Below are 14,960 nucleotides of genomic sequence, written 5' to 3'. Positions count from 1 at the left end.
CACACTGACATGAAATATGACAGGTCAACTGAAGTATTATAATTATTTTAATAGGTTGTGAATTTTATGTTAGTGTCTATTATTTTGAGAGACTTTGGCTGGAGATAAGAGCAAGAAGATGTGTCTTACAGAATCCTTACTGAACAATTTTAAATCATTTACCATGCATGTGAGTCCATGATGGATCTCACCATCAAAATGAATGTAACATCTAGGCTCTCAGAAAGTTCTCACTAATTGCTTTCATGCCACAATTATATGTATAATACTGACCCTTGATTTGCCTTATCAAAACCTTGAAAGTCATTGCCCCTAAAGAAGAAACAGCAAACATATGGTCAAGCAGCTTTATTTTTTATTACCTAAGTGTGTCTTAATCTGTGAATGGAGAGTAATGGAAGATACAAAAGAACAACCAAGATAAGACTTCCACTCTCAAGAAAAATAAAAATCAGTTGGCAATACTTCACAAAACAGCAAGAATACAGGATATCTACGAGTAGCACAATACCAATTAATACAGAGTAAGTTCACATAGGAACAACCACCAGTGACTATGGCATAAGGTGGAGGATGATTAGGGAATACATCTTTGGAGGTGGGAAAAGCATCAACTTGCATTCCAGTCACCCAAATACCAGGGGTTTACCGTAGGCCTTGTGTGATTAAGTTTCACCTCTGGTGCATTTGGTTTCTTCAACTCTAAAGGAGAAAATGAGCTCCAGATGGTATTTAATATCTTCCAATTATAACAAGACAGGATTGTAAGTACAACTGCAAAGAACTTGAACAGGTGAGGACATAAGACACAGAAAGAAAGAAAAGCACAAAGCCACAGGGTTTTGAAAAAACTGTGTGCATGGCCTGTTAAACTGTAAGCAAGGAGCTTGAGCAAGCCTGTCTGCTCTAAAAATTCAGAGGGCAGAAAAGTTGGAAATGGGGTGCTAACAAGCAGACAAAATGGAAAACAAGTTACTGTGCTTTCTCACTCCATATTCTCTGTGTCTTTGTGAGATTTTATAATAACCCTTTCCCAAAGCCATCATGCCATACAGAATGAGAAGGCTGTGGATGTGTAAGGGCCATCTTTAGAAACGCACAAGCAGGCCCCTTTTGTAAGCCAGGAAACCAAGAGCTGTTGTGGAAAAGATGGTGGTAAATCCAAGCAGCTTTAGCAGGCCTGGCACAGAAGGCAAGTGTCTCTCCAGGAAGGTGCTGGTAATGGGTCGTGCAGGGACATCCTGGATTCAGAGAACATTTGTGTCAGTACAGGGTTATGCATGTCATTCCAGAAACTGTTTCTTTCAGAGTAACACACTTATTCCAACTTATGAAGTATAAACCATGGCAATCCCTTGTGGCTCGCCCCCTCTTCTTCATCTGGCCCTTTATGCTACTTTGCTAGTCTTTCTGCAACCCCCAGGCTGAGATGGATCTACTTTTCATATTTTCTCTCAGTATATCCTGTGTCAGAGTTGTACTTTGGGGTTATTTCCTGTCTTCCCATCTGAAAGCACTGTCATTCTCAGATCACAATAGCCCATGTACATCGTAAATATTTGTGGAGGAGGATGAACGATTTTTCCCCTTCTAGCAGAAGCACTAGGACATAATTTTTGAATGTCGGGGCTATGCTTTATGGCGTCAGGCTTAAAAGGATAGAGGAATAACTGACCTTATGGATTCCCATTCTCTACAACTCTATGTATCCTTCCTGTGAGTCAGAAAAATTTTCTATGGTTTTATTATGAAAGGAATTGTAATTGAAATGAGTTCAAATGTGCTCCATTTTGTTCTACCTCTTTACCTCTGGAGAGGATAATAAACTTTTTTCCTACCTCTTTTTTTTTTACGTTCTTTTCCTACCTCTTGCTGAGACTCATTAAGTCAGATCATTCAATAGACATTGAAGTTCTTATGATTGAGTTCTTATTTTGAGGGGTTATTTTTTGTCTTTTCTTCCCTTCTATTTCTTTTCTTTGTTTCTTGTCTCGCTAGAGATCAAACCCAGGATCTTACACCTGCTAAGCAAACATTCTGCCTCTGTGTGATGCCCCAGCCCCCATTTACTTCTTAATGTGTCTAGAGCTTTCTGGGAAATACATCCTTACCATAAAAAACATGTTTTTCCAATTAATCAGCAAGAGATGTAGCACTAAAAATTTGTCAAAGTTAATCTAAATCTGTGACCTCCTAAGTCATGTGATTTACTTAGATATCCATACATTGAATCATTAGGAAAAGGGATGTGCATATATGCAAGTGTGTTCATGGGAACAATCATTCTTAGGGTAAAGACATATAAATTTGTGAAATATAGCTTACCACAGACTCTGGTTCTGGCTGCCAAATTTCATCTTCTGGAATCTTCCCAATGGCATGCAGAATCTGAAATGAAAGATTACCTTGGCAAATAGCAAAGCAGATAGTATCTTTCTTTTATTCTTTAAAAAGAACCAAGTGGATGCCTCTTGGGATATCCATCAACAACATCAAGGCAAAGGGCAGAGCAATCCACTTGACCTTTAGAAAGGCTCCCGAAGATCTTTTATTTACAGTATAAAAGGACTCAACCATTAGTTTCACCATAACTTTTAGTACTTATGAACATGTATTAATGGGAATGAGACTAGAAGACTTGCCAAAAAGGAATAAACATGAATTTTGAATCCTAATAGAAATATTTTGGATTCTATAACATCAGACTTAGGTGACAGTTTTTATTTAACATTTTAAAAAACGTATCTGCACGTGTGTTTGCTGAGTGTATGTAAGTGTGTCAGGTGCTTGAGGAAGCTTTGAAGTTCAAAAGAGGGCATCAGATCCCCTAGAACTAATGTGAGTGCCGGGAAAAGCCTCTGCCAGAGCAGTGAGCGCTCTTAACTGTGGAGCCACCTTTCCATACCTTCTAGTTTGAAAGATCCTTTGTACTTGTAATTGTGTGCACGTGTGGTTCTGATGTGCAGATGTCCTCTGAGTTCTGAAGATGGTATTGTATCCATTGAAAATGAAGTCAAAGGTGGTTGTGAGCCTCCTGACATGCATGTTGGGAATCAAACTCAGGTCCTCTTGAAGACTAGGAAGCACTCTTAACTGCTGAACCATCTCTCCTCCCCATATCTCTTAAGTTCAGCTGAGTTCTGACTCCTACTTCAAGTAAAATATTAGGTGCTCTCATCATTTTGTTTGGTTAAGGTGTTTCTTTTCCCTAAAACTGATTGATAATGTTTATAATGGTTTCCCGGGTCTTTAGATGGGGAATATGGTGTGTGTGGGGATACTGCCAAGATCTCAGGCATCTTTGAACATTTTATCAAGCTTTTGTGTCCCTCCCCCATTGCCAATGACCCTGGGCCCTACCTCTCTGGCAGCTCTCTCCCCAGCCTCCACAGCCCCTTCCATGTAGCCGCTCCAGTGTGTGGCAGTCTCAGTGCCTGCGAAGAAAATCCTGCCCACTGGCTGACGTAGAACCCTGGGAACAAGAGCAAAGCAGTAAATGTCATTGCATACAGCCAGAAATGAGTTCTCTCCTGAGGACCAAGGCCAGTTGGCTTCTTCAGGTTAGAAACTTCTAGGAGGACACTGGCAAAGTGGAATAAGGTTCCTCGGATGCCTCTGGCTATTGTATTATCTCTGTCATGGGCAAAGTGGAACAAAAGCTGAAGTTCACACACTCCTGTACCAAGAGATAACAGGGAAAGGATCTGACATCAATGGGGACTAAGTATGTATTTGATTATCTTTATAAAGTGAGGGACCGAATAAGTCCAGTCACATATGGTTCCCTTTACATGAGGAAGGTAACACATGTTTCTAATTTCTTACCTAGTTATTCTACCATTAAACTTGACAGTTTCTTCTTACCAAGCTTTGCCCTCCTCATCCGTTTTCATAGTAACTAGTTTTGTTTTTGTACGATACAGGATGGAGCCCAAGGCCTTATGTATGCTCTGCATGTGCTCCACTACTGGACCACATCCCCAGCTGGTATCAATCTCTTAAAGGGATAGTCTAGTGATTTTTAAGATGACTTCCAATAATGAAACTGAAGAAATAAATGAGCCTTATGGATTCATTAACTACTATTTACTAGGTTTCGGAACTAGTGCATCAAACTTCAAATTAAAATTTGTTGGACACTGGCTCTTCAAAGTTCATTACTCCTTACCACAACCCCAATACTATTATTATCCACATTTCCCATAGGAGGATGCAGAGGTAGACTGTGGTAGACACTGTGCTGCACCACCAAGAATGAAGGACTTATTGGTTGGTGGAAGTTCTTCCAGAAGGTGGTATTCTGATATTGGCATTGGAGGTGACTATTTCCACTGAGAAAACTACCTCATGACTCCTTCCAATACCAACTACCTTCAGTGACTGACATATAAATAAGCCTTTAAAGATGCAAGCCCCAAACTCTAACCTGAGACCACTTGGAAGGACCATTCTACTTCCAGAATGCTTCATGGGGTCTGATGGCACCTTTGTTGAAACTGCATCATCAACTGGCTTGTTCTTCCACCCACTCTTGCTTCCTTCCTCTACCTTCCATAGGTGTCAATCCTAAGGATACAGTCTGATATCTAGCCTGTCTACTGCTTGCTGCAGTGTCTGCTTCCTAGACCCTAACCAACAACAATGATGAAGTGCTTTTCTCTAGACTACAGACAAAAAGGAGCATAGTACTTGAAGCCAAGTGATCAAACAACTCTAACAGTCTTGGTTACTTTGCTACACGTCATCTCTGTACTATATTCTATTTTCTTTCTAATCTTTTCAAGAACTCCATGACAGACTATTAGTTAACATCTCACATTACACATAAATAAACAGGCTCAGAGAAATGTGCAGTGACTCAGCAAGAGATACAGTGCTAGAAAACAGCAGAACCAGCATTTGAAATATATCTAGCAGATGTCAACTTCTCTATTTATATCATCTCTGTGTTACCTAATATATTACTATCACAGCTTCCAGCGTGCTCACATCCTAAGCAAAGATATGGAAAGATCACAAACACTGAGGCTATAAGAAGGAAAGTCCATTATCATGCTTACAAAGACACCATAAACGAAGTACCATCCAGAGCCATTTTCATCCTATCTCAGGCTGCCATGATCAGAAAAGGGATATCCAAAGTTCAGAACAATGCTTATTATGTTCATTAACACTTGTCCCTTTTTGGCATGTCTACAAGAGTTTCCAGGGAAGATTTGATCTCCATTGATGGATTAACAAAGAGAACAGACTATTGCAAGGTGGTAGGACTTTGGAAGATGGGGCTTATTAGAGAAAATACATCACTGAGAGTGTGTCATTGGGTGATATATATCACTCTGTTCCCTTCTTGTTACCGTTCTGTTCTGTATCCTTCCTGTTACAATGTGAGCTGTTCTAACATACTGTCCATACCATGATAGATTGATACCTCTAAATCATGAGAAAAAACAAGTTATTTTGTCAAGTATTTGGTCCCCCTGAAAAAAGCTAACCCATATAATAGTATGCTGCTGGGCCTCCTATCGGAAAATTTAATAGTTTTACTTGAACTGTTATGTTTTCCTTTACCAGCATTTATCATAGCCGTGCAAAAGGCAGGGGAATCTAAGGAAAGATACTATAAAATTATTAAAACACGTGGAGTCAACTGTAATTATTGAGAGCCTAAGGGCATTCAGTTAGGGTTTCCAGGGACAGAAGATAAATTTACCCTCTCCATGTTGTTTAAGCTATGAGGCATTTCAGCAGATGCTCATCTTTTATAACAGAAGGAACTGCCAGTTGGAGAACTGGTAGAGAGTGCTATGGCCAAGCTTTAGTTAAAGATTGGAAGACTAAAATGTAGAGAACTAGTCAATCTAACAACTGCATGTGAAAATGCAAAAAGCAAGGATTAAACAGAGAGACAGTTTCTGCTCAATGGCTGTGTTGAAATTGTCTTCCTTTGCGGGGGAATGGGGTGTCATCCTTCCTCTAGATGAGAAGGTAAGTGAGCAGATAGTGTATTCAATAAGGATGGAGGAGAGATGCTGTGGAATATTGTTTTAAGATGGGTTAAATTTTTTATGATGTGGAACATTTGTTTAATGATGCAAAGATGTGTTGCATTCTTTTATGTTGCATTTGTTTAAGTCTGTGAAGCTGTGCTACTTTGTCTGCCTAAAACACCAGATTGTCTAATAAAGAGCTGAATGGCCAATAGCAAGGCAGGAGAAAGGGTAGGCAGAGCTGGCAGGCAGTGAGAATAAATGGCAGGAGAAATCTGAGAGAAGGGAGGAGGGAGAAAAGAGGGAGCAAGAACAAGGAAAGGAGGATGCTAGGGGCCAGCCACCCACCCAGCCAGCCAGCCATGGGATAAGAGTGAAAGTAAGATATACAGAAGTAAGAGAAAGGTAAAAGCCCAGAGGAAAAAGGTAGATGGGATAAGGTAAGATAATCTGGCTAGAAACAAGCCAAGCTAAGGCCAGGCATTCATAAGAAAGAATAAGTCTCTGTGTGTTTTATTTGGGAGCTGTGTAGCAGGCCCCCAAAAGAGTCAAAGAGTGAAAATAAAAACAACCAACAACAGGAGAGAGTATTATAAAGGAGACCTCCACATATATTCTTCATGAATTATGTGTCTTACTGAATATTTGCTCCAATCCACTTTTCATGTATAATATCTACAACAGAAGTTTCTTAAGAAACATGTCTTCAGTTCTTTACTAAAGTTGATCTGCCAATTTTGTCCTCTCTCTTCTAGCTGGAAGCAGAACACTTTTGTTGAATGCATCTAGGGCCCTAACAACAATACTCATTGCACTGTTCCAGGTGTCATGGCCCTGCAGGGTCAGGGATATCCTGTGATACAGTCTCTTCTTGAGCTGGGCGTTATGTTCTTAAGTTGTGCTGTGCCTTAGTTTCTGTATTATGATATGAAACCTGATACACATCCATGAGAAAGGACAAAGATGAAAGGCCTTACCATGTTATCACTAGTGTCTAATGTGGTGGGATTTATCTTGCTTCTCACATTCAGTACAAGTCCTGATAAATTAAGCATTCTTCACTCTCCTCACTCCCACAGGCATTTTCCTGATATTCTATGGAACTGAGCATACAGCTTCAGCATTCAGTGGTCAGATATCAAATTACACTACACTTTGGATTTAAAACAAACCTCAAACCCAAATAAATGTAGTGGTTAAAAGATAAAGTTTTATAACCTCTAAAATGTCACAGGACACAAAGGATCCTACAAGTCTTTCTAGTTTGATCCTTGACATTTTATTTGATTTAAAAACATTTTAATTATGTGTATGTGAATAGAGGTGCACACAGAGGTCCGAAGATCCCTGGAGCTAGAGTTACAGGGTGTTGTGAGACACCTGATGTAGGTGCTGGCAACAGAACTTAAGACCTCTGCAAAAGCAGTAAGTGCTCTTAACTGTTGAGCCACTTCCCCATCCCTGATTCTTATCATTCTGTCATCACTATCACCTACAGCCCTGTCACACCTAGCTTTGTCCAAGACTTCGTAAGAACTAGCAGGATTCTAAGCAATTGCTATTTCCATAACATTCTACCTAGACTTGCATTCCCCAGGAGGCTTCTTCTGCCCCCGATAGCCTGACATGAAGCCACTGCACATTTCACCAGGTAAGGTAAAATTGCAATTCCCTGAGTCTCTAGAATATCTTAAATCACTGGCACGAGTGCTTTAGTACTTTAATTTCTTATGTTCTATCCTTCCTCTGCTCCCCCTCCACTGCCTCCAACACTGTCAACTCCTTAGCAAGGAAGTAGTGATACTGACACTTTTAGAAGTGGTCAGCAAATGGTTAGCACTTATCCAGTATACACTGAATGAAACAATTACTTGTGACTTAGTCTACACTCAGCATATCTGAAAAGTAACCTAATAACTCAGAAGTTTATTGACAGTACCATTTTCCCTGGAAATTTTCTCTGGATTCTATTTTGGCGTCTACAGGCAGATAAGGAACATGATCTCCAAAGTCATTAATCATCTTCTGCTAAGCCAGTTTTAACACTTCTTCTACTGGTTCTCATGGAGAATTTGATTGGTTGCTTTCTTTCACTAACACTCTGTGCTGTACTCTCAACACCCTTTCATTCTCTTTCCTGATTTAGTTTAGAGTTACTAGGATAGTCAGAGTAATGGTCATTAATTCACACCTTGTTGTTGTCATCAAATGTGTTGAACTCAGCACCAGTGACTCATACTCAGATGCACAATGCTGTGACTGCTAAAAGCCTGTGAACTCTGAGTGGGTGAGTTATATCATATGTTATAAACAGAATAAAGTTGCTAAACAATAACTCAGAGATGGCTCAGAGGTTAAGAGCACTGGCTGTTCTTCCAGAGGTCCTGAGTTCAATTCCCAGCAACCACATGGTGGCTCACAACCATCTGCAATGAGATCTAGTTCCCTCTTCTGGCCTGCAGGTATACATGTAGGCAGAACACTGTATACAAAATAAATAAATAAATAAATAAATAAATCTATAAAAAAAGAATAACTCAGGTAATGATCACATTATCTTATGTTTTTCATCCATGTGCTAAGAAAAGTAAACTCCAACAACAATAAATGACTAAATAGGTGATTGGTAGGAAGAGAGTAGGAACCCAAGCCCTTTCCTGCCTGGTCTAGAATTGATTCTGAGTTTACAGAACCATGCCCACATTGACACAGAAGGGTATTGTAGAATATTATTTTAAGATGTGTTACATTTGTTTAAGCTGTGAAACATTTGTTTAATGATGCAAAGATATGTTGCATTCTTTTATGTTGCATTTGTTTAACTCCGTGAAGCTGTGTTACTTTGCCTTTCTGAAACACCTGATGGTCTAATAATAGTGAGGCAGGAGAGAGGATAGGTGGGGTTGCCAGGCAGAGAGAATAAATAGAGAAATCTGGGAGGAGATCAAGGGGGAGCAAGAGAACAGGGAGAGAAGGAGTGAGAAAAGAAGAGGCCAGCCACACAGCCACAAAGCCACAGAGCCAGCCATGGAGTAAGAGTGAAAGTAAGATTTATAGAAGTAAGACAAAGAAAAACCCCAGAGGCAAAAGGTAGATGGGATAATTTAAGTTAAGAAAAGCTGTTTAGAAACAAGCCAAGCCAAGGCCGGGCATTTATACGTAATAATAAGACTCTGTGTGTGATTTGTTTGGGAGCTGGGTGGTTGGCCCCTTAAAAGAGCAAAGAGTAAAAGAGTAAAGAGTAAAACAACCAACAACAGAAGGGTGCTTGGGGAAGTTTATTGAGTTCTAGACTCAGTATTAGGACAGTCTGAACAAACCCTCTGGCTATCTAAAGTGCTCCTTATGTGTCAACTTTCTCTGGTTATATTGATTGAATTTGTGTTTCTAGAGTGAGGAATGGAAACAGCAAAAATGGTGCAGTACAGTGGCTTCCTTTGTGAGCTTCAAAGGAAATTGGGGATATTCTTTCTGGTATTGACAAGAAAGCAAAAACCAGGAAGAAACATGGTAATTTAGTTGGAGCTTGGCTTCAACTGCAGGGCTTTCAGTTTACAGCTCAGTACACTTTTATTTACTAAGCCTGGCTTGTTTGAATGTGTGCCAGCCTGTATGAGTTGGTGCAGTGATTGGACAGTACCTTCCATACTGGGTCATGATACCAGGAGGGAAGTAGGTTGTGTAGCAGCCCCCAGAGTACTGCTCCTCACACCAGTTCTTCTCTTCATAATGGACTGGCTGTAAGGAAGAGCGACAAAAGCTTGAGAGAGAGGTAAAAACAGGTCTTGTCTATTGTTTATCAAGCACATGCTAGTGGACTTCATTGTACAGAACAAATTGCAGCTGTCTCTTAGAATCTGAAGGGCAGATCTTTCAAGCCTCCCTGCTTCCTAGATATACTCAAGCCTTCTGTAGAAAGTGCTGTAGTGTTTGCATGTAACCTGTGCACAATATAATTGCCATACAAATACTTATCACACTGAATTTTTAGCACATGGGCAATTTTTTTTTTCAAATATTTTGCAGAACCTATACATATAGAGGGCTGACTGTACTTCTGAAATAGGGTCGTATTATTCTGATGTTTTGAAATAATGGTCTTTGGGCAGGTAAATGTTTTCAAATAATAAAGTTGTGATAATTTCAGACCTTAGAAAGTGTTCCCATTTGGCACATGCATGTCTTAAATTTTATTTTATTTTTTGAGATAAAGTCTTGTCATGTGGTATAAGCTGGCCTAAGATTCTTGATCCTCCTCTTCTGCCTCTACCTTCCAAGTACTGGGATTACGGAAATTCACCACTATTCCTATACACAGCTCATAAACAATAATTAACTACTTCAATTTTCACTTTCTTTTTACCTATCAGAAAGCTTTTTGTGTTTAATGGTTTTGAGAAAGTTTTAAAATGATATAGTTTACAAGGATGGTTGACCAAGAAAAAAAAGCAGAAGTGTGTATTTATGAAAAATAGACAATAGTGAGTTTCATGTTTTGGTAGCAGTGATCTTTGCTGAAGGCAAAACAATTTTCATAGTATGTATTCACTATGGTGGGATGGTGGAACTTGTAAAACAACCATTGGTCTGCAAAATGTCTTTTAGCCATTAACAGGCTATATATTAGTTGAGAGTTTTGCAAAATTTGAACTCCTTATAAAAATAGAGGCCAGAGATAGAGCTCAGTGATAGATTCCATGCCTAGCATGTCAACACCCTAAGTTCAATTCTACCCAGGGTTGGGAGAAACTAACAAAGAATAACCTAAACAGAAAGTTGATTATAAAGCATCACTTTGAAAATAGAAAATTGATATAGCAAAATATTTAAAACTAGACTTTGAAAACTGTTTTTTGTTTTTTAAATGCAATCATGTAGTTGACTTTGCATAGTCATTTAAGGCATCCTATTTACAAAGCATGAGGTCCTGCCTAAGTAGTGAATGGTCCTAAGCCTCTTTTGGTATTATCACTATCATGCTGACATCTGAGGGTGGCTGTTGCTTCCTAACCATCCTTCTCTGGCTCTTTGCAGCCAATCAGGAGAAAGATTGGGCTTTCTCCTTTATTTCACCTTCCTCCAAGGAATTTCTTCCTCCCACACAACAAATATCAAAGCCCCAGTGAAGCAAGTACTTTCTTTGTATAAAAACACACAAGGACAGAAGCATCAGAAATTAATCATCAATGTCCTTTTTAGAAGAGACTTTTTTAAATGAAAACTGATCACCTTTTAGAAAATACAAAAACAACTGCTTTTCTCATTAAGTGAGGTTCTCCACTCAACTACTTCATACAATGCTGGAGAACTTTAGTTACAAACTGCTGTCACCCAAAAGCCTGCTCTGGGAACAGCTCTGAATTTAGGGACAAAAGAAGCCCTACCTAAACCTAGAGGATATCACAGGTTCCTTGCCTCATTACCCACACAGCCAGGGCTCCCTCACACTTTATGGAACCATTTATGCACCAGCTCTACGTGTACAGACCCTTCTGTGAGTCTACTGGGAAAGATAAGCTGGAGGGTCCGACTGACAAAAACCTGTCCCTGAAAATGCTCTCAGGAAAAGAACAGGCCTCTCCCCATTGGAAACAGGCTAGGAACACAGCCTTACCTCCAGAGCTTCTTGAGAGTTCAGAACTTTGGCATATAGGTCACAAAGTTTCTTTAGCCTGTACAACAGAAAAAATGCATTTTAATGATGAAAGTAAAAGCTAAAGGAATTAAGTCAAAGGCAAGTGAGAGGCACCTATTCCCTTATGTCAAAGTCTCTGGGTGCCATTATTTCCACTTCGCCATTTCATGTTAACTAATTGCTGTTTTCTTTTGCTATGTAACCCAGGCTTGCTCGGCATTCTCAATCTTCCTGCCCTGGCTCTCATGTGACATGATTACAGGCAAGTGTGAGCATATCCAGCTTCAGTTTAACTTTTAAAAACAAGGAATTTGTCCAATTTCTAATGTCTTAAAACCATGAGCTCACAAATAGGAATATAGTGAGACTAGTGCTAAATGTTTAAGAAAGAAAGTAAAGTGAATCACTGGGTATATCAACTTAGAAAGGACAAGTCTCAGGTTCCATTCCTGACTTCTTGACTCAGAAAGGTAAAGGACAGTGATTTGCATTTTACAAGCCTTTCAAGTGATTCTCAAATTTAAAAACTACCAATGTAAGGTTCCTAGCCCAATAATGGTTTCTAATAAATAAATGCTCAGCAAATACTAGCTTTTAAGTCTAGTGGGGGAATTGGAAGCAAGCCAACGATTATAATTGGTCAATTAAGATGAATCAAGTAATTGATTAACATAAATCTAGCCAATGATGTATTTATATTTCTATAAATAAGCATAGCTGTTTCAATACTTGTTTTTATAGAATAGTAATGTACAAGGGGATCTTAAGCATGATTTAGAGCTTGGCCAATGAATTTTAAAAGTAGTATTATTGTGGACTGGAGAGTTGATTCAGGAGTTAAGAGAGCTGCTGCTCTTCCAGAGGACCTGAGTTCAATCCTCAGCATCCATGTAGCAGCTCAAAGTGGGATGTAACTCCTGTCCCAAGGCATCCAACAGAATCTTCTGGCATCATCATTGGGCACCAAGCATGGCACACATATGGTGCATAGACATACACACAGGCAAAACACCCATACAAATAAAATTAAATCTCTTTCTAAAATGTAATTTTGTTTTCAATCTAGGAACTCTTTCTATAAGCAAAAAAAAAATAAAAATTCTCAATTTCATCTGCCCCTCTTTCTCTGAAATAGCTTGGCATGAACAGAGGAATGGTGATGGATGTGTAGTTCACTTCAGAAACAGAATGAAATCTCTGAGGAGGTTTAGAATTCATAAAAGTGGGCATTTTAAGCCCTCACAGAAGAGACTGACAATCCAAAAATATGGCTGTCCAGCAAAGAAATGAAGTTGAACCTTCACTTCTTTAAAAAAATATATTTCTTATTAATTATTATTTGAGAATTTTGTACATACATACAATATATTTTGATCATGTCCATCCCCCAATCTTCCCCTTAACTTCTCCCATATCTACTCCCTGTCCCCTCTTTTTGTTTCTAATAATTCACCAAGTCCAATTTGTGCTATCTATATTCATGGGTGTGGGGTCAGCCATCAGACCATGATCTATTTACCAGAGTCTTCATCCTTAAAGAAAACTGACTTTCTCTCCCCTAGAAGGCATCAATAGCTCTTTGGCTATGAATAAGTCCTCATGAGTATCTCCACTCTCCACATCATTAACTCTTACATCAAAATATACTTCAGAAAAATAAAAGATTTTCAGATAGTAGATGAGTCCAGAGATGGGCATGGTGATACATGCCTGTAATTTCAGCACTTTAGAGATGAAGACAGGAAGATTGTGAGTTCAAGGCAAGTCTGGGATATGTAGTGAGCCAGAGGGCAGCCTGACTAGGCAGCAAATCTCCCCACTCCTTTCTCATTATAAACTCCCCAAAGTAGAAGAAGAATCAATAATTAAAAATATATATCTTGGATAGCTAGAGAGATGGATCAGTGGTTAAGAGTGTGTATTGTTCATTGGAGGACACATGTTCAGTTCCCAGCATCCACACTGGACAGTTCACAGTTGCCTATAACTTTAGCTCTAGGGGTATCCAATACCTCTGGCCTCCAATGACACCTGCACTCACATGCACACACATACATATGCACACACACATCACACACATGTATCCAAATGCCACATACACTTAAAAATAAAATCTAAACACCAGTAGCATAGACACTGAGAACAACAATTAATAAATGGGACCTCCTGAAACTGAGAAGCTTCTGTAAGGCAAAGGACACAGTAAATAAGACAAAACAACAGCCTATAGGATGGAAAAAGATTTTCACCAACCCCGCATCTGACAGAGGGATGATCTCCAGATTATATAAAGAACTCAAGAAACTAGAAATCAAAATAACAAATAATCCAATTTAAAAATGGGCCATAGAGCTGAACAGAGAATTCTCAAAGGAAGAATTTCAAATGGCCAAAAGACATTTAAGGAATTGCTCAGCATCCTTAATTACCAGGAAGATGCAAGTCAAAATGACTCTGAGATACCATCTTACACCTGTCAGAATGGCTAAGATCAAAAACACTGCAGACAGCTTATGTTGGAGAGGATGTGGAGCAAGGGGAACACTCCTCCACTGTTGGTGGGAGTGCAAACTGGTACAGCCACTTTGGAAATCAGTATGGTGCTTTATCAGAAAATTGGGATTCAATCTACCTCAAGACCCAGTTATACCACTCTTGGGCATACACCCAAGGAATGCTCAGTCATACCACAAGGACACATATTCAACTATGTTCATAGCAATATTATTCATAATAGCCAGAACCTGGAAACAACCTAGATGCCCTTCAACTGAAGAATGGATTAAGAAAATGTGGTACATATACACAATGGAGTACTACTCAGCAGAGAAAAACAATGACATCATGAAATTTGCAGGCAAATGGATGGAAAATATCATCTTGAGTGAGGTAACCAAGACTCAGAAAGACGAGCATGCTGTGTATTCACTCATAAATGGATACTAGATATAAAGCAAAAGGTAATTAGGCAACAACCCACAACTCCAGGGAAACTAACTAACAGGGAAGACCCAAAAAGGGACACATCAATCTCCCTGGGAAGGGGAAATAGATGAGATCTCCATGAGTAAACAGGGGATGAGGGGTGGGAAGTGGAGGGTAGGGGATAGGGGATGAGAACATAGGGGAATGGGATGGTTTAGCTCGAACAGGGAGGGAGAGAGAAAGCAATGAAAGAGATACCATGATAGAGAGAGATAACATGAGGATGAGAGAAACCCGGTGCTAGGGAAGTTGCCAGGAATCTCCAAGGATGACCCCAGCCTGGACTACTAGCAATAGTGGAGAGGGAACCTGAACTGAACTGGCTTGCCCCAGAGATCAGACCAGTGAAT

At 39.5% G+C, this 14,960-nt stretch overlaps 1 protein-coding gene across 1 annotated transcript in view; it reads right to left on the bottom strand.

The window, feature by feature from the left end:
• Positions 1–333: 333 nt before the first annotated feature.
• Maob (monoamine oxidase B) overlaps positions 334–14,960 on the bottom strand; it is a 109,024-nt gene continuing 94,397 nt past the window's right edge. The window contains exons 11-15 of the mRNA XM_006976874.4: positions 11,605–11,662; positions 9,631–9,728; positions 3,361–3,472; positions 2,326–2,388; positions 334–1,241 (exon numbers count right to left, since the gene is read on the bottom strand). Coding sequence (XP_006976936.1) covers positions 1,089–1,241; positions 2,326–2,388; positions 3,361–3,472; positions 9,631–9,728; positions 11,605–11,662 — 484 coding nt within the window. The 3' untranslated portion in view covers positions 334–1,088. The remainder of the gene's footprint in view (positions 1,242–2,325; positions 2,389–3,360; positions 3,473–9,630; positions 9,729–11,604; positions 11,663–14,960) is intronic.

This window comes from Peromyscus maniculatus, chromosome X, assembly GCF_049852395.1.
Source record: "Peromyscus maniculatus bairdii isolate BWxNUB_F1_BW_parent chromosome X, HU_Pman_BW_mat_3.1, whole genome shotgun sequence".
Taxonomy (NCBI): domain Eukaryota; kingdom Metazoa; phylum Chordata; class Mammalia; order Rodentia; family Cricetidae; genus Peromyscus; species Peromyscus maniculatus.
The sequence above is the reverse complement of the archived record's forward strand: the minus strand, read 5'-3'. Positions and strand labels throughout refer to the sequence as shown.